The sequence below is a fragment of the Lonchura striata genome, chromosome 1 (genome assembly GCF_046129695.1).
Source record: "Lonchura striata isolate bLonStr1 chromosome 1, bLonStr1.mat, whole genome shotgun sequence".
Classification (NCBI taxonomy): Eukaryota; Metazoa; Chordata; class Aves; order Passeriformes; family Estrildidae; genus Lonchura; species Lonchura striata.
In genome coordinates, this window is record NC_134603.1 from 103,739,683 (window position 1) to 103,760,265 (window position 20,583).

Here is a 20,583-nt window from a genome sequence, read left to right on the forward strand (position 1 = left end):
CTCTGTTGCCATATGGGGGAAATGTGTTTACCGTCTAGTAATCCTCAGTCAAGGGTTTAATGGTAAGTGAAGTGAATATGGGTCATTTGGTTCATTTCCAAAATCATTCTATACATGCGTGGCAGAGAAGAAATCCCACAATATGAGTTCATTTTTTTAAAATAAAAAATCCTTCCTTTGATTGTCTTTGCTAATTTACCGGGTTACATATTCCATTGCAGTCCCTATCAGTAATAACTGTCAATTAATTTTACGTGGCAGCTGTGTTTTGGTAATTTCTGGTTTTCTGTAACTGGAGGATGGGCTGAGTCAGGTCAACAATAATCATCTTTCAAAAATCAGCTTTCTGTTGAATACTGGCAGCTGTATTCAGAAGACTAAAGAATACATGAAAAAAGCCCAGAACTTTTAGTTTTGCCAAAAGAATATTTCTTCATTTATACAATCAAAATAAAGGATAAGGACATGTTGGAATGATTTTGTTTCTTCTGTTTATCCAAATTAACGGTGGCATTGAATGAGTGAGAAAAATGTTTGCAGGTATACAGATTATTTTTTCCATGGAAAAAAAGAAAAGTCTGTCTAAGGGAATCCAGTTTATATATTTTTGTGAAGAAATGATCTCAGAACCTAGATACTAGAGGTGAATCACACCACTGAAAAATCCTTCTGTATTGTGATAAGACAAGATTGTTTTATGTAGTGCATTTTCTATGTTTTTACTTAGTTTTAGCCTTAAAATTTCTGTCCGTCTAAAAAGGACAGGTAGATTTTAGCAGCAGAAAATGAAAATTGTTTTTCCTGTATAAATTGTGATTTTATATAGTAGTGCTTCTCCCTAACTTCTTGTTCCTTATCTCCAATAACTGTTTCTAATGCTTAAATATTTTAATATGTTTAAATATTTCTTATGTGACTCTAACACATCAAGAGAAGGGCACTGATGCTGCTAGGAATGTCCTCTGAGGAGCTCCTGAGGGCACTGGGCTTGTCTGGTTTGGAGAAGAGGAAGCTGAGAGGTGACCTCACTGCTCCCTAACAGCTTCCTGAGGAAGGGGAAAGGGAGGTGCTGAGCTCTTTTCAGTCTCTCAGTGCAAGGACACATGGGGAATGGCTCAAATGGACTTGATATGAAGAAACATTTCATGACCCAGAGGTGGCCAAAATCTGGAATAGGCCTCCTGGAGAGGTGGTTGATGCCTCCCCCTGACCCTGCCCAGCCCATGTCAGTGCTGAAAAGGCATTTGGACAGGTCCTCTAAAACCATGCTTTAACTTTGGTCGACCCTGAAATGCTCAGGTGGTGGGACATGATAATCATTGTAGGTCTCTTCCACCTATTCTATTCTATTCTATTCTATTCTATTCTATTCTATTCTATTCTATTCTATTCTATTCTATTCTATTCTATTCCTATTCTATTTCTATTCTATTCCATTCCATTCCATTCCATTCCATTCCATTCCATTCCATTCCATTCCATTCCATTCCATCCTTATTGGTATATGGCTCTTACTTAGCACAGAAGTAGTCACCTCCTTTGATCTTCCCTTTATTGTAAGTCAAATTTTGTGGCTTCCAATGCACATCCTTTGTTTGCTGCTTTGTTTTCTGGTTGGCATAAACCCCAAATACTGTAAATTTGAACTCACAAAATTAAAGACACACTTCTAACAGTTACTTAGATTCTTCTAGGTTTGGGACTTGCAGCCTACCTTAGTTATTATTATCTTAACATTCATGTGTCTCAGTTAAGGGAAAAAAAGGCCTTTTATCACCTGCCTTTTAAATATCTCTTTCAAGCTCTGCATTTGGTTGACATCAGATAAGCAGAGTAGTGGGGAAAGAAAACTTCAGACTAATTAAATACCTGAGAAAACAGGAGTTTGGAGCAATTAATTACAACAAAAAGAAACTGGTTTTATGCACTCCACTGTATATAATATTTATACACATATAAATAAGATACAAAGAAAGAATGCCTTCCTTTTTTAAAAGTATCCTGTGACATTCTCCTAAAATATATATGAGTCAAAATTATGTAATGCTTGAGTTGTTGTACAATACTGTTTTCAAACTAGCTTAACATATCAAACAGTACTTTCTGTTTTGATCTGAAGCACTAAGCATTTTTTAATGTTAATATCTCCCAACAGTTTTTTAATGTTAATATCTCCCAACAGTTTTCTTGAACAGGAGGTGATCAACTGGAAAAATGACAATAACTTCAGAATATCTTGCATGATGATATTAATGGACTGGTTTCATTTACCAGCAAAATTGTATTTAATTTTGTTGCAACAGAATTATTTACTGAACTTCTTTTTTCCTGGAAAGTATAGAAAATTCTTGCTTTGATACTCAAGTGGTATTATCTACACAAACTTCTTATGCTGTGCATGGAATAGTATGGTCTTGAAGACATTTAGTAGCCCATAGTAGTTCTGGAAAAAGAGTCCTTTTGCAGGACTGGAGTTTATTAAATAAATTTTCCATTTGTAGGAAATACATACTGTATGATGTACTAGCATTTAAATCAGAAGAGTCAAAAAATGATATTTTGAAGCTTTTGTATTGTACTTAAATTGAGCTAAGGTTGGAGCTAGTCTCACAAAGCAGCTACAAGCTGAAGACAATAGCTTTTATTAAAGTATTTTTATTTCATTTTATTAGATGTCACCCCTCTCTATATTTTAATAGTTTGATTGCCTGTCATTTTAATTATCTCCTTAAATAGCATTCAATAGAAAAGAAGGTCTTATACAAAGCAAATTTTCAGAATAGCGCTTATGGCTTGACGCGACCAGTTGTGCAACCTGCTTCAAATAAACTCATATACAGTGAAGTGTTGTAATTAATGGTATTATGCAGGCTTTGACATGGTTAAGAACATAAAAAATACTTTTTCAATTACATTGCTCATCTACTTACATTTGCATGTTTAGGAAAAATGCTCTTCCATCATTACTGTCAGTGACACTATTGCTATCACATCCTAGTATTGCCTTAAGTAATATTATGCAACAGGTGTCACTGCTGAGGTTGAGAAGAAATCCTTAACATAAAGCTGAAGAGACAAATATAATTTTCAATGTTTGAAGATATGAATTTACTCACTATCTTGGTGTGAAAGACAGGTGTCGGCCAAGGGAGGCAGGAATCTCCCTTGGAATGGAAAATATGAGCCTCTTTCCTCTGAATTATTATAACTTTGAAATTAAGGGGCTTTCAGGCAAAGATAGGAGAAAAGGAATAACAGTTCTTTACTAGTATGTATATGGATAACAAGGCAACAGTGGGAGCAGCAACAAACAGAAGCAGGAGCCCAGTGACAGCCTTCACTCGGCTGCGGCACTTCCCCTTGGGTGCAGTTTCGTTCACAGCCGGCAGGGGCGCTGGTGGCTCCCGGCCGGGCAGGGAGGGTATGGCGATTCCCCCGCAGCTGCAGGGGCGTTACGGTGCGAGCTCAGCCATCCCTCCAAGGAGCTGCAGAGAGAGAAGGGGCTTTCCTTTGCAAACTGATGGGGGAAGCCAGTCTCAGTGCCTTGCTGCGTCTCCCCCTCTAATCCACGGGAGCAGAACCCCTGTGGAGCCTGGCCAGCTGGGCAGTTGGGTGAGTTGGGCAGAGGCAAGGAACTTCTCCTTGGATCCCAGGGAGCTTGGAGAAGTTCCCACGTGAGTCCAAAGACGAGCTGGTCCCACAAGCAAAGGAAAGAGGCGCTCTCCCTCAGGATTAGTTCCAAAGTTTAATGGGGGCCTAGAGAAATCCCAGGTCACATCTGACCTCGAAGGGCATCCAAAGGAAGAGAGAGAGGGCCCCACCCAGAGCACCCAGATATAGGGGGTCGGGGAAACCCGAGCAGCCAATGGGGGAAGGACATGGGAGTGGCTCTCCGGGGGCAAGGCCTCAGAGTGACCACTGAGGAGGGGGTTGGGGACGAGTCCCATCCAGGGTCCAGTTACCTGGTGACCCTGCCAGAAAGATCTGGACAAAGGGGAAGGGTCACCAGGTGATGGACACATCACCTGGGAGGAGGCAGGGGCATGGGTTGGGGTTTGATGGACATATAGGTAGTGATGGGAAAGCTGGGAAGATATGGAGGGACAAACCATTATGAGGGCATATACAGTGCAAACACAACTCTACAGTGCCTCTTGGGAACCTGAATGGACTGCAGTGGGAAACCTTGGAAGCAGCAAGCTGGAATGGCAGAGGTGCACACATCTGGTTTGGCAAAAAAAGCGTAGCAGAAAACTCTGGGCCCTGCCAGAAGCTTCTGGGTGGCTGGTTGTCGGGTTACAGTGTAGCAAGAAGCCCTGAAGCAGCAGCAGAGAACAGCAGGGTTGAGCCGGGAATTGCTCCCCTGGGTAGCTCGCCCGTGGTGGCTGATCTCAGGCTCGGGCTCTGCAGAGGGGGCAGTTGCTGGTGGGCAGTGGGGTGCTCACAGGTCCCAGCGCAGCAGCACTGGCTCTGGTCTCCCAAGCAGCAGAGAAGCAAGTCAGTAAGCTCCAGGCACAGTGCCGAAGGAAAAGAACATGAAAATTGGGCAAAAATCCACATGGCAAGAAGTATTTCTCGTCAGAGAGATCCCAGTGTGTGGCTGTGGAGAGGACTCACCTCACTGGAAGGAAGCAACCGCCTCTCTCCCCCCAGTTCTCATAGGAAATCCCAGGCTGGCTCTTGCCTATCACAAAACTTCCAGAGCCAGGAAGTTTTGGGGGCTGGGCAGTGACCATCCCAGACAAAACAAAAACAAAACCAAAAATGAGTGTGGGATAAAAATCTATCCCTAAAACACCCTGGTGAACTATTTTGTGTCTGCGTTTGTGAAAATTTGTTTTAAGATTTTAAGTGGAAAAATCTGTCCTTTATATTTTCCTTTTTCCGTTTCCATCTTAGTATCTCAGCTTCTCTAACAACTTGTTAGACAAAGTTCATTGGAAAGCAGCATATTTAAAAACTAGTGTTGTATTTTTGCTCACAATTGCATATGGAGTATTCACATACCATTTGCTTCTTCCATTAAATTCTTACAGAGCATCAAATGCACATCAGTGACTAAATAACTATGAAATGTAGTATTTTCAAAACCATGCTTTTTTTAAAAATGATTATTGTTTCTGAAAGAAATCACCTCTTTTTTGTTAACACTCATAGCCTTGAAATACCTTCCTGGCTTTAGTTTCTTTTTGCTTTACTGAAACTAGGAGAGAAATTTTATAGTTGGGAAATAAAATTAATAACTAAATGCTAATGATGGAAAAGTAGATGGCAGTAGTTAAATACTGAACTACTGGAAAGGAGTTGAAGATACTGATACAAAATGGGAACTTACTCTTCACCTTCTCCATATACATCTTGCACCTAGTATTCTTGAATCCCAGTTCTGTGGTGTAGGCATGGTTAGGAGTTCTCTATTTTAAGTGGATTTGTTACAAAGGTTAATGTTAATGAGGCAGAGTATAAATCAGGAAAAATCTCCATTTGCCAGAGTTTCTGTTGATGAAAGTTCCTTTGACTGCTCAGGACATCTAGCAACACTCAACAGCATCTATACAGTTTACCAGGGTTGTCTGCACATGTTGCTATCCAGAATTCCTTTGACTTAATTTAAAATGCTGTGTTTCAAACCACAGTCACAGTTCCTTTTCTAAAGGGCTATAAGGTCAGTGCAAGATTATGCCAGAATAAACCACTTATGAGAAGTGTGGTGAATCTGTGCCTGCAGTAGACCGAGGGAGTGCAGGGAGATGGTCTCATCTGGATGTCCTTTACAATGGTAAGCAGGTGCCTCTGTTAAGAGGCATTCCTCCAAGGATGAGTACATTTTGCAGTCCTGGGAAAGGTTAAGTACTCTGAGCTGACAGACCAGCACTAATGAAACAATGATGTATAAATAAACCATAACACTTACATGGCAGATGAAAGATGGATGGAGTACTTAAAAGAAGGCTCTTGGGAACTCAGTGTGACATGTAAGGTCAGAAAATATATACTGATTATGTACATTGTATTTGGCAAAACAAGTGAGACTCCCAAGGACCATCCGAAATCAAGTGATATTTTAGCATAATGTTGCAATGCTGTTGTTTAATGGTTCCTATGCCCACTAATGGTCTGATATTTGTGAATTTTTGAGGCTTGTACATTTTGAAATAACAATTCCCTTACATGGTGGACAAATACCTCAGTCATTTTTCAATCCAAAGTTGCATCTGCATGTGACTTATTTCAATACCAGATGGCAAAAAGTGACTTCTGAAAAATCCCAGTTATCCAAAACTCTATCAGAATTTTCTCTTCATCATCTCCGGCTCCATAGGCAGGTCCGTATATGATCCCTGATGAATAAACAGGGATGTAACAACATCCACAGAGTTGTTATGAAAACAATGGCAGTGGAAAAGTTCTTGGTTTTTTTTCCCCACTAGTCTTCCACTTATGGCACACAGTGCTTGAAGGAGTGGCAGTCCTAGCTTATTATCAGTATACTAAGTTAGGAAATACACTTGCATTTTGTTAACAAGTCAATTTCCACAAGAGAAAATATCTTGAAACTTATTTTGTTGCTGTTTGATATAAGAGGTAAATCACAATGAAATAAAATAAAATAAAATAAAATAAAATAAAATAAAATAAAATAAAATAAAATAAAATAAAATAAAGCCTTTCATGTGACATTCTGGACACCAAAATAATTTAATCTATGTACAGTCCGGGATACCCTTCTTAATTTTTATATTCACTTGCATCTTTAAAAATTAATTGTAATTAGGCTTTTCCATGCTTTTTATTAAAAGAAACTACAAACATAACATTTAAAGGCTGAATACAGTATTTGTAATAATCCAGAGTAGAAAAAATATTATCAAAAGCCAGTAATTTTTAACACTATTGCTAGCAGAAAATTACTGGCAATTCTGATTGAAACAAGGAAAAATTTCAGTATTTCAGACTGTTGCATTAATAAAATCAATCTGTTTCTGTAGCACCAGGTGATCGGTGTGGAGTTATCAATGTTAGGAAAGCTATGCTGCAGCTGGAGACAGACTCTTTGATCACAGAGCCAGTGCTTTGAATATAGCCACACCCCTACCAGCATGAGCCAGGTCTTATGTCCAAATAGCAGTACAGCCAACCATCTCTGCTAAAATATTTCTGTGAATTTACACATTCAAACCCACCAAAAGTATGGTTTTACAATCACATCAGTTCTCAGGGAAAAAGAACATCTGAAAAATATATGTATATTTTACAAATAAGGACAGATTATTTCCTCTGCCACGTCTCCAGACTGATGGTGTAAGAAGTTGTCAGGGAACTATTCTTGATGATCTGAGGGAAGGAACCTGATTTTTAAGCACCCAGACAGCCCCTTGAAGTCAGGGTCAGGTCTGCAACCTTGAAAATCAGAGAATATATGCAATTAAATACAGACTTGTATCCATGCATTTTTGTATATTTTGGCCCAAGCTATAAATCTTTATTCTCTTAATCTCCTTACTATTCATGATAAATATTAAACATATCACATGCTAATAAACCCCCTGGGAATACTTCTTTCTCCACAAGAGTTAAAAACCTGATTCTTTGCTGTAATATGGTCTACTATTAGAATAAGAGTACCTTATTTTACTCTCATTACTTTTCAATATATTTGATGAAAACGTAGGAGATTTGTATAGACTTATTTAGCAGCTGTGTCATATTTACTTAGACTGTAAGGTATAAATAAATTTAGTAATTTTTCTAAAAATAAGTATGTGTTGATGATTAGACAGTGGCAAAGGTGTTTCTGCTCTGTCAGAAAAGGTTTCCATTGTTTAATATTTTTCAATTGTCTAATGTCTCTTCTCTGCATTAATTATACTATGGCTGATTTAGCACTAAGGACTTTTTACTTTTTGATTTTGTAGGAGGAGGTACTGGCGGAAACAAAACATTAAAATGAGAATTATTCTCAGGATCAAGATTATATCTTACTTTGGTTATGAATTTGAAAGATTATTTAGGAAATTGAATTACTAAAAGCTGTAATTGCCTGGTCATATAGGCCCCAGAAACAGTTTACTGAGTAGACTCCCAGAGTGGAAGATAGTGAGTCTGTGAAGAACAGATTTTCATAGGGTGCCTGAGAAGAGGTCACTGTGGTGGGTATATTCTGTTCCAGTATTACAAACCACTAAAATAATCCTGGAAACTTACCCACTTTCACCAACTTTATGCTCCTTTCTGAACTGAGGTCTAATTTTAGTCTAATGTGTAGGTTTCATAATTTCAGATTTTTGATATTTCAGTTTATGCATGACAAATAGCATCTCCATTGAGATACTTAGCAAGAGCTTTGCAGAGAAGAAACTCAGTGGAAGGACTTATCTAGAACAGTAGTAAGAATAGATTGCTGGTGCAGGAAATTAATGAGTGTGGTCTCATGCAGGAGTTGAGAAAAAGCTGATATATGAAGGCTCACACCATTTTAAAACATCTGGTAGTGATGTCAGTCATACAAAAAGTGTACAGGACAAGAATCAAATGTGCAGGAAAACGGAAAGAGGAGAAATTCTGGAAAGGTAATACAGTGTCAAATTTTAGAGTTAAATAAAAAATGATCTGGCCAACTCTCTGCTTCCCCAAATGTATACAAAACCTATACTTATCTTTATACCAACACAAGCTGAGTAAGAATAAAAAAGATCATTTGAAATTCTTGGCTAACAAGAAGGATCTTGACATAGTAGCCATTACTGAAGAAAACTGGAATGACAAAAATCAACAGGAAAGTGTAAAATCTGCTGTAAACTGAACAGGATGGATGGATTAGGTCATAGAGCTGGGGGAGCTATATTAGGGCTGTACTGTTGAGCCTTCTAATCAAGAAACGGATATTGAGTCCAAAACGTTGAAGGAGGTAAAAGTTTCCTCTAAGCCAAATGAAGTAGTAATAATGGGTGAATTCAACTGCCTTCAGCTGGTCAAAGGTCACACTGGGATAGAGTGTAAGGGAAGCAATTTCTCATCACTCTTAGTCAGCGATTGCCTTTTGAAACATTTAGTTCTAGAGTATGCAAATGGAACTTCTTAAGTGACATAGCAGAATGCAGGTTAGAAGCTCTTAACTCTTGTATCAGAATGCACCTTTTTGGATTAAAGTCATGGCTACTGTAAAACCTAAATTCAATATTGAAAAGCCAATAGCTAGTTTGTAGAACCACTGTTAGGCTTTAGACAAAAGATGAAAAAGTAAGGAAATTAAATTCTGATAACCAAGAGGGAATCTAGGTGAGGTGTTCTGTAGTTGGACAAGAGATGCAACAGAAAAGTGTGAAGTATTTTAATATTTAACATGGATCAGGATAAAGATGTATTAATCAGGCCTCAAAATGCATTCCCAGGTACGCCGCGCTCCCGCCCCAAATCCCTTTTCTCTCAGCCCCGGCTAGCTCTTGTGGGGCGAGGGCGGGCGATGGAGGCACCCTCCACCGCTCCCAGCTGGGGTTTGGAGAGTGCCTTTGTGGGTCCCGGGCAGCGCTAGCAAGCCTCGCGGTGGTAAATGAAGAGCGGATCCTGCTGGGGGCTAAGTCCGAGTTTATTGTAGCCCAACGGGGCCAAATATCCTAGAACGGTGCCAGCCAACAGGAACAAGCACAAGGTGCTTGCACTGGCTTATAAACTGTAAGGGAGGGGTATCCAACGACCAATGGGGATAGGGATAGGGGGTGGCTCCGGGATGGGGGGATATGGTGGAGTCCAATGGGGGAAGGATATGGGGGGAGCCCCAGGTCCTCGCCCAATCACCCGGTGCCCTGAGTAGAAGCTTCTGGATGGATGGGAAGGGGCACCGAGTGATAGACAAGGCACCCGGGGGGGGTAAAATGCCTCTTTCGGGGTGATGGATAGATACTGGGAAGGCGGGAAGGGAGGACAAGGCGGGAAAACTGGGGATAAACCAAGTTGCACACGGGGGTACAAAGGAATAAACCGATACATAATACAGGGATAATAAAACATACAAATAACGCAACTCCACACAGGTATATCAATAAGAAGTAATATTGTCTACAGCATATAGTAGGAAATAGCTATAAAGCTGTGACATAAGGACTTTGTCAAAGCCATCACCTCACATTCACAAAAAACCCAAAAAGTTTGGTGAAGGAAACAGTCTGTTTCCTTCTTCTAAACCTAGACACTGGCCTAGAAGAAAGCAGCAGTAGAGAATAGGGGCATTCCAATGAACTGTAATTTTCCTGTGTATATTCATATAGTATCACAGACTAGGTGCTAGGGACCTAAGAGACTATAACATACAGTGTTCACTGTGTCAGAATAAGGGAATGGGAGAAAAGAGGTAAATCAGAAACAACAAATCCAGATTTCTTTCATTCAAAAATTTGTTAAGAAAGCAAATTTTCTTTAAATTGTGTCCTGTCTCATGAAATGGTAAAAAATTTCAAATATAGAAATAGGTAAAGTGGAGATAGATGTGATTCAATAATACAATACTTAGATGTAGTAGAGAGCTAATACCTTCTCTAAGTGACCCCTGCATATTAGAAACTGTGTTTGGAAAAAAGAATATTAAAGTTATAAGTGATGAAAGTCAAACTTTGCAACAGAACTTGAATATATTGGGATTTCTGCTTAGGAAAAAAAGTGGCGAGGAAACATGCTGACATGCAAACCATTCTGTTGTGCAACAACATTCTAGGAATACAAGACCAAGCAGAACCAGGTGTCAGATGGGGATATATTTAATATCCTTTCCAAATTTCAAATGACTTGATGTATTTTTATTTCGAAAGGAGTACTTTCAGTATGTGGGATGCAATTCCAATATGGTATTTTCTTCACAACATGTGCTGTTACTTTTTCAGGGGGTGATTATGGCCATTGCTCTATGTTCAGCATGTACAGGGAAACCTATTATTACTTTTTTGTGGTTTGGAGGCACGAGTGGTAATTTCATTTACCAACAGCCAGCTATCTTGTGGCTACAAAAGTATGGAGAAAATGGTTACATCATTTCCTTTGTGGCCCTTAAAATCCTTTTCACTAAACTCTAGATAAATCTGTGAAAGAGTAGTACCTGTACAAATGCATATTTTGAGTGCATAGCTCCACATTAAATAGGACTTTTAAAATTTGAATCAGGGAAGGAGGGAGGTGGGAGCTACAAGGTTTGTTATTTTCTGATTCCAGTATCTCCTTTGATAGGGATTTGCCAGCTTACCTTAGGTAGAATTGAAATAGGTAGAATTGAAATAGGTAGAATTGAATAGGACTTGAAACTTTGCTGGCAGTTCTAAAAGAAACTGTGTTGTCATGGGTGGTTAGTTACATGCGTCATCAGCGCTGAAGTGATGTTTTTATTTGGAATAAAATAAAATGGTGTCTCAGATTCAATCAGTTAGGTTGAAAAAGACCTCTGAGATAATAAGTCCAAAGACCATCATGTCACCTATATCAGGTTCAGTCTTTCCTTAGACAACTCTAGGGGTGGTGGCTCCACTGTCTCCCTGGGCAGCCCATGTCAACACCTTGTCACCCTTTCTTTGAAGAAATACATCCTAATGACCAGCCTAAATCTCCCCTGGAGCAGCTTGCGACTGCTCTCTTCTCCTGTCACTGGCTGCCTGGGAGAAGGGGCCAATCCTCACCTGACTGCAGCCTCTTTTCAGGTAGTTATAGGTCTTATCTCCAAGACTGACCATCGCAGCTCCCTCAGCTGCTCCTCACAGGGCTTATGCTCCAGATCCTTTATCAGCCTTGTTGCCCTTCTCTAGACTTGTTCCAATGTCCTTCCTAAACTGAGGGACCCAGAACTGGCTGCAGAACTCAAGTTGTGACCTCACCAGTGCTGAGTACATGGGAAGAATAATTTCCCTAGTCCTGCTGGCCACACTGTTCCTGGTACATATTAAAAGGTTTTTACTGAAAGACTGAAGACTGTGCTTCTGATTTCTTTACAGTGACCTCACTATAAAATGCCTCCCAAACATTATTTGATTCAGAAAATCTCATGTGGTAATAGACCGTATAGTATTTCTACCCTGCAAAATAAGCCATATGGGAAAAAAAAATTGATCAATTGATTGCCATCATCTTTTACATGGTTCTCTCGGTTCATCAGTTTCTTATTATGAGCTCAGGTGAATACAGACACAGTAGAGGGCTCTACCACATCAGAAATGTCGTGACCATTTCAGCTACACAAGACAATGGAGGAGAATGCCATTGAGTTGTGTCTCTTACCTTTTCCTCTGGTTTTCCTTGTCCTTGATGGTAGAGGATGTGGATGTTGCATTCTCCCAAAGCTAGAATGCAGTAATCCTTGTGTTTTAAGAATGCACATGAGAAGTTGGTGAAGTTTTTGGGATTCCTAATATGTGGAATGGAAAATTACACAATTATTTTAAAAAGTAGTGCTGATGTAGGGAAAAACATCCACAGTTTTTGACCAGTCATTTCTTGGTGATCATTTTTTTCAAAAGAAAAGTTGGAACTGAGTATATCAATATAGTCTTAATTATTGTAGAAAATAGGATTAATAGAAATCTCAGTGGTTTTGAGTAAAAAATATATCTGAGAGAGAAATTCAACACTATACTAATAATGAAAATAATAAGGAAACTTGACTGTATCTTATGCAAGTCTTTAAAAAGGAGTAGTGGTGATACTCAAAGATACTTCAGGGGGTTTGTAGTTCATTCTGTAAAGAAAATGGATCTGGAAATTGAGTCTAACAAAAAAAGTATTTTAAAAGAAATTTAGGTTTGTCTTATGAGAAGAAGAATTTAGAGACTCAGAACAGAGAAAAGCGTGATTTTTGTGGAGCCCTGAGTAGCTGCTAGGCAATTTGCATGCTTTTCTTTAACCAACTGGGGCCACTTTTAGGTATTTGCTTTAACTTGCCATCTAAAGAGCTGCTTATTCACCTGAGCGTGCTGTGGATTTCAAGTTCAAATGAGTGTGTTTTCTTGCATTCAGGTCCCAAATAATCAATTAAATTCATAAAGCAAATAAGAGAAAGCAAATGGAGAAAGGAGGCCAAACTTTCAATACTGTTTGATTAAGGGCATGACTGGAAAGATTCTAAATATGAATTTTAAAAAGCAATTATATTTTCTAATTCCGTCATTTGGAAAAAAAATTCTGGATGTCTCACTTGAATGTCTACCAAATCTGCCTTTAACCTTCTGAAACAGAAATAGAAACTAACAATTTGGTATACCACCAAGCAATTAGACCAGTGAAGAGACATTGTTCCACTAGCATCTATTATTGGAAATATCTGGATTTCTAAATGTCAGCTAAATAGGTTCACCCCACAAGCTAAGAGAAAGCTGACCTGACCTTGTGACACCACCTGTTCAGGAATGGGAATTTTTAAAGCACACTATTCTACACAGATAAAGGGTTCACAAAATTTGACCTGGAAAGAATGGTTAAAGGAATTAGTTTTGTTTAGTCTAGAAAAGCACAGACTGAGGGAGGATGTGATTACAATCTTCCAGTACATGAAAGAATGTTATAAAGAAGATAGTGATTGGTTTTCTGTGTTCATTTCGGGAAAAGACAAGAATAAAGATGTTTAATAGGCAGATTATGTATCAGGAGAAAAATTTCTAGTAATAAAAATACAGAACAAGGTGCAGATTGCATAAGAAAATTCTCATCTTATTAACATGAAATTTTAAAGACTAATTAGATCATGACTTGTCATTAATAGCCAAGGTTGCTAGTGTTGCTCATGGTACGAGGTCAATAGGTAGATGATCACTTAAAATGTTTTCCCCATGTTTCATTTTCTATAGCTGATACATTTGGCAAGACATTCTAGACTTGTTACATTGGATATGAAAATAATTGCCTAATGGGTGGCTATTGATTTTTTTTTAGTAATTCTGATTATATGATTAAGGTAACAATATTACAAAGATGGAAGAATAATCAGTAAAGAAATTATAAATATTGTTTAGTGGCTTTTGGTGCAGAATTATATAAACAAGAGCAGTGATTTTGCTATTATAAATATAATTTTCTCTGTTACTTGACAATTTTGGTATCACACCTTGTTTCCTGGCTGAGATTAATAACAAGGATCTGAAAATTGTGATGAATAATCATACCATATAGATATTCACAGGACCTGAAGCATGGCATACCCACTCAAAAAAACAGAAAAAACATCAAAATGATTTAGTCTTTCCAAAATGTTTGTAGAAGCTATTAAGACAGCATTTCACAGTATGATCCTTCAAAGCTCAAAACGAACAGTGCAGAAACAAACAAGAGAACATAGTTTATCTATAGGCCTTTAGTACATATTGCAGGTTAATATGAAAGGGTATGAAGGTTTTAATAGCCATTCTGTGTTGGTACCAGTTGTCTGTTGGTGGTTGAAAGTATAACATGCTTGCAGCTCAATTTCTCATGATTGATGATGACTTTAAGAGCTTAAAGATATGTTAGAGATGTACAGTCTTAGTGAAGCATTTATTTAGCTGCACAAATAAAATGTAGTATCAAACATGAAAGCTTTTTTTTTACACATTAAGCAGACTACTTGTGTTGTAGTTCCTTTTATTTTCAGAGGGTCTGTGAAAGAACATTATAATGTTTATCTCTTTTTTTCTTCTTGAATTTAGGAACTGATTGTATTTTATGTTACATACTTTATTCTTCTTGGATTTAGGAACTGATTGTATTTTATGTTACATACATGTTTTGTCTTGTTTTGTTTTGTTTTCCTAGGTACTGCACAATGGGCTTGTGATGGAGATGAATCATCCAACAGCTGGGAAGATAGCTGTTCCAGGTTAGATGTTTAATCCTTTTTGCTGAATTAATGCTACATGACATCCTGAGTGGTTCCGGAACTCAGATGAGGACATGATGCATCTGCACATTTCACTCAAATGAATAAAATTTTAACCAGGACGACATTTGTTGGAATAACAATAGTCATTCCAGTAGCAGAAAGATGGGTTAAAACATGTGTCAGAATAGCTTCTGGTTTTGATTGGTCAGTTGTCATAATATGAATGTCAATTTGATAATGTTTGCAAACTCCCACTGCTAGAAATGTTACTGCTAAATAATCTACATGAATACATGAATCTGTTTTTGATTTAGTTTGATTTTGCAAGGCTTCTTTTAGGAACAGTTCTGTTTAAACAGAAAAAAAAAAAAAAAAAAGAAGACAAAAGAGGAGGGAAATTTGTACTGAAGATTTAATGAAACTCTGCCATAATGAAGTCTTAAATAACTATTTTGTACTTCCAAAGAATACAGAATCATATAGAAAAGTAATAAACTAGTCTCTCCTCTTTACAGCTCTAAACGGACAAGGAATGGGTGTGGCTTTCCTTCCATTAGACTTATGTAGTGGAGTTAAGTACAACCAGAGCCATAATGAACATCTTGCAGTTGGCTTGGTTTTGATAATTGATCCTTATCTGATAATCTGTTAACTACTGGGTCAAATTTTCTGCTTCTCCCTGCTTTTCTTTCCCCCAGGCCACATTGAGAATGGTTTCCTCCTTTATTCAAGGTACTATGTCATGTCTAATTTTATAAGAACTTCTCCTGATATTGTGATTTTCTGTTCCAGTTCCACCCCCTGACACTCCATCCAGTTGTCATCAATTTCAATTGACTTGAGCACATGTAGTGTTAAGAAGAATTTGACCCATAAAATTTATTTTAATTTTCACATCCTGGAATCACACTGGGATGCAGAAAGAATTATTTGAAAGAAACCAATCCTGTATTAGGTCATGTTTTCTTCATGTATAGAGGGGGTGTTTGTGTGTGTGGATGTGTATGCTCCACATTTGCTCTTTATCACAGTTTGCATTCCACATTTGGTCTCAATGGATTTGAATGTTTGGTTGACTGTATTAAAAAATGCTTCTCTAGTTGCACATATCTGGAAATAGCAATCCTTTTTTAAAAAATTTTCTTACAGAAAAGTAATCCTGGTTTATTTACCCAAAATGAAAAGACAAATAAAAGGTTTTCGAGTTAATTCTTTTTTAAGAAGTAGAAATAAAAGCCTTACAGATGGTAGAGGAAGTGTGTAAGGTTTTCATGTTGCATACAATTTATAATCTATCTTAGAGAAAGCAAATACTCCTTGAGGGGATAGCTTAAACTGCAAGAAGAGGAAAGAGATGAAAGGAATGTTCTAATGTCTGTCAGCAGCGATAGAATGTATTGGCAAGAGAGTGAGTTTTTACATAGGTAAGCCATAGTACTTCCCAAATCCTTAGTAATTTTTTTTATTTTATTAAACTAGTGACACTGCACTAAACTAAAATAAATCATCTTAGTCTCTAATGGTTTGCCATTTAGATGGACTTCTATGAAGAGTTTCTTGTATTGAAACAGATGGCTGAAATGATTATTGGATATTTGAGCAGGAAAAGTAGAATTCCTTCCTTTCCTGGCATGGGAGGATAAGGAGGAGAGACACATGGGAGGAAAGGGGGAAGATCACTTATTCAGTGTGAGCAGAATGGATCTATTGATATCACTGGAAAGACAGTGCATTACACTGTCCCAAAACTAAAGTGAATTTGTCCACTGTTGATGATAGGTAACAGAAGTACCCTGGATTTGTCCTGCTTAATGATATATATGAAGAATAGAGGGAAGAGTGTGCAAAAAAAATCTACAGTCGATAATTTCTTCTCAATGACAGTTAAGAAATAGAAGGGTTTTTAAAATCTTTTTTAAGTGGTTGTATTTTAATATCTTGGTAGAGATATTAAGTGGTTCTATTTTAATATCTCTTTGGAAGAGAACAAGTTTACTAAGCTCTCAGTTTCTGTCTCAGGATTGCTTATTAAGGAAAATTAAGTTATTAATGTGAATGCTGAAACTGAATAGGCTGAAAATGTTTTTCTTTTAAGAGACTGGGGAGACTCTAATCCCAAGATAAAAAAAAGTTGCTGTTATTTCTTAACAATATAAGCCAGATTTTAATGTGCCTTTTAGTAATTGAATTGGACATCACACTTGAGGTTTTTGACAGAGGTCTGACTTTTGCTGCCAAATAAAGTTGTGAGTGCAGTGACAGGCACTAATTAAGTTGGCCAAGCTGGCAGATTTCAGCTCCAAGTATCACAGGTGGCTTCTGTGTCTAGCATATTGATTTGCAGTAGCCCTTCTCCAGGTATGTCCCCAGTTTGAGAGTTGATTCAAATCTGTGTATGAATCCTCCTTTGGAAATCTTGCAGCTTGAAATTCAGAGATTTTGCCATTGACATTAGTGTAGGCTACATTTTTAATGTTGGACTTGGTAATTAATACTCCTTCTTTGCTTAAATATCTTTTGATATGGTTATTGAATTTGGTTGTTTCATCACTTTTCCCCCTTGCTGTTTTTGTGATTCCCAGTCTAAGATATACTGTGTGATGATAAGTGCATTATAGGGTGGTGGGAGAAGTTGTACTACAAATATCATTTTTCTAGTAATTTTTCTTTTCAGAAAGAGACCTTGCATTTTGATGTCTCTTGTTTCAAATATTCATGAAAAATGTCTATGCACAAATACATTGCATTGCTGTTACTAGTATTGAGATATCTCTGATTCAAGAACAAATGTGAAAATGAGAGTTCATTGTATCAAAGAGTGACTTTGCAAAAGATGGCAATAACATTCTGAAGAAAGATGTGGTTCTGTGGTAGTTCAGTGGTTTCATTAGGGTAATATTTAATCTATAGAATTCCATACATTCATGTCACGATGCTTTTCTAGAACTGACGCATACATACACTTGTTGTATCTTATGTAGAATGTGCAACACTATGAGAGAGCCTTACTTGAGTCATTCTAGCCAGAACCGGTTCATCTGATTGCAGGGCTGAACTGATGAGTCTTTTCTATTTCTGTACCTGAAGGCAACTTAATAATTTTTACCTCAGGGTAGTGCTCCAAAGATCATCAGGAGCTGGAGTGCCTCAGCTGGAAGGTAGAGCCAAGGGAAATGGCAGTCTCAGGCGTACCTGTCAGAAGCCCTTCAGTACCTACAGGAAGATTATCAATGTGAAGAGCTGGGTTCTTCATAGCAGTGCATGGTGGGAGGATGATGGACAAGAGAGATTCCTGTATATCATGCAATTTTTTTTTTATCGTGACAACAGCCAGGCAGTGGAGCAGGCTGCCCAGAGAGGTCTGTGTACTCTGTTCTTAGACATTTTCAAGGAACAGCTAGGTAAAGCCAGGGCCAACCTCATCTGACATAGGACATGACTCTGACCTGATCCAAGTAAGAGTGGAGTCCTCCTGAAGTCCTTTCCAACTTGGATTATGTTCTTATTCTGTGATTAACATTAGTATCTCTTCCTCAGCTCTATTGTGCTTAGCCCTTTCCACAGAGATTTGAAGGAAAAATGACACACTTTATTCAAATGAGAAATATAAAGCACAGAAAGTACTCTCAGGGACAAAAAAATAATGTTTTATACAGTGCCAGATTGCAGATGATACTGGATGGCACAGAGACACTACAGGTAAGTGAAGTGACAAAAGTTTGAGAAGTTTTAGCATCTGGGTTAGTCTTCAATTACTTTGTCAATGAGTAATGGATTTTACAAAGAATAGTAGTGTGTCTATTTCTGGAAGCCACTGAGTATTCTGAATGCCAATATGGAGCACAGTGGGTGCTCCCAACCCATACTGATTACACAGAAAGAAACCTAATGGATGCAATACATTCTTTCCCAAACCTTTTCAATTCCAGTCCCCTTATATGGTTTAGGAAACTCATATAATAATACTCCCAGCTTTTGCATTATCTAGTCTCTAATGTTGGCTTTTAAAGGCTGCTGGTTGTTTTTTAAAGTCAAAACAGTGTTTGTAATATTATTTTTTTAATGAGGAAACCACTATGTATTCAGCTGTCCCTAACAAACTAACCTTTTTAGAATTTAACTAGCAGGAACCTTTGTGAACTAAATTTCTTTCCTGACTCTTTCTAAGCCTTAGCAAACTGGGGATTTGGAATCATCTCTGATCAAACAGGAAGCAATATAACTATTGAAATTGTGTAAATCACCTCTTCCAGACAAAACAAATATTATTACTTTTGATAATGTTTATGTTGTATGTTCTTCTCATCCCCATTTATGGAGCTGATAAACACAATGCCTTTCCTTTGGCCCATGATGTGCATCAAGGATGATTTTATTGCTCAGAAAGGCCAATTTCATACCTGGCTTCATAATTTCCTTCTGTGCTCTTGAGATAAAGTTTTTGGGGGACCATTCCAAGCTCAGTTAGGAAAAATAGTGCAGGGTTCCTCCTTGACATAGATTTCTTGGACTGAATTCAGGCAACCTATGTTAATTAATCAATCCACTCAGGAGAAATGTTCCTTTTTCCAGTCTTCTCCTGTCACTGTGCATTTCAAATATACTACTGAAACAGGAAAGAATTTTTTTTCAGAGGTAGGCGTTTCCTGTTGTGTGTGATTCATTAAATGGTGTCATGGTTCCATGGAGACTAATTGCTATCAATCTCTTAGAAGAATGGTTTTAAAGAATAAGACAAAGAGGCAGAAATATAATATGACTTCCCTATTGTGCCACGGATTTCTTCCTTAACCTTGGACAAATCACTCTGTGTCTTACTAAACTAATTGTTTGCAGTTTTTTGGAAACTATTTTGATTCCTCAGGGAAGGAATTTCTTGGATAAAGTCTGTTTGTTATTTTAAATATTTATTTGTATTTGTTATGTATGTATTTGTACCTATTTTGTTTATGTATGTGGAAGACTAGTTATATAGGTGTGTCTATGTATTTGATCAGAGCATTTCAATACAGGGAGCTAATATGTTAGTGTTAGTGGCTGTTAGTGATACATGCTATCTTTTTTGACCATTTACTGTAAGTGTAGTAGAGGAAACTTCAGTAGGTTTATAAAGCAGAGAAAAGTGACTTCCACATGGAGGAAGTTCACAGGAAATTAAGGAAGTCTGTACTCCAATCTATTATTTCCTGCAGCTAGGAGATCCTTCAATATAACAACAACAGCATAAAAAATCTTAACAATTTTTTCAACATCCTTTGCTTGAAATTCTGATCCTGTCTGCTTCTCATCAGGTGTTTTCTCATATGTGTGTGCCTGTCTATGTGCATGTGCATGCATGTGCATAACCAATGTTGATTGAAAAAAATTAATTTCACTATTTATGGTACATTGGAGACAAACAGCTTCACCAGCATTACTGTTACCTCATTTGTCTTTTTTAGTCATCAGGGCTGATTTTTACATTCATGGAGCTGATTTCAATTTTTGATTCCATGATCATTACAGGAACTTACACAAATAATGTATGACAGCTCACCTAGCTGTCCTCAAAATACTCTAAAAAAATTAATAAATATATAAATAGTATATTCATACTGATTGCAAAAGCAGAAAAGAGATGGTGAGAATGGCAAGGAATATGTTATTAACTTCAGCATTATGTAGGAAGGCTAATGCATATTTTTTATTAATTATGCTTTAATTTGGAATCTTTTAAGAATAATTTTAAAGTAAAACATTAATAACAAACCTTTTAATATTTT

At 37.6% G+C, this 20,583-nt stretch overlaps 1 protein-coding gene across 1 annotated transcript in view; it reads left to right on the forward strand.

Moving 5' to 3' along the window:
* Positions 1-20,583, forward strand: part of SUGCT (succinyl-CoA:glutarate-CoA transferase) — a 339,298-nt gene that overhangs the window by 272,815 nt on the left and 45,900 nt on the right. Inside the window, exon 13 of the mRNA XM_031503930.2 lies at positions 14,755-14,818. Coding sequence (XP_031359790.2) covers positions 14,755-14,818 — 64 coding nt within the window. The remainder of the gene's footprint in view (positions 1-14,754; positions 14,819-20,583) is intronic.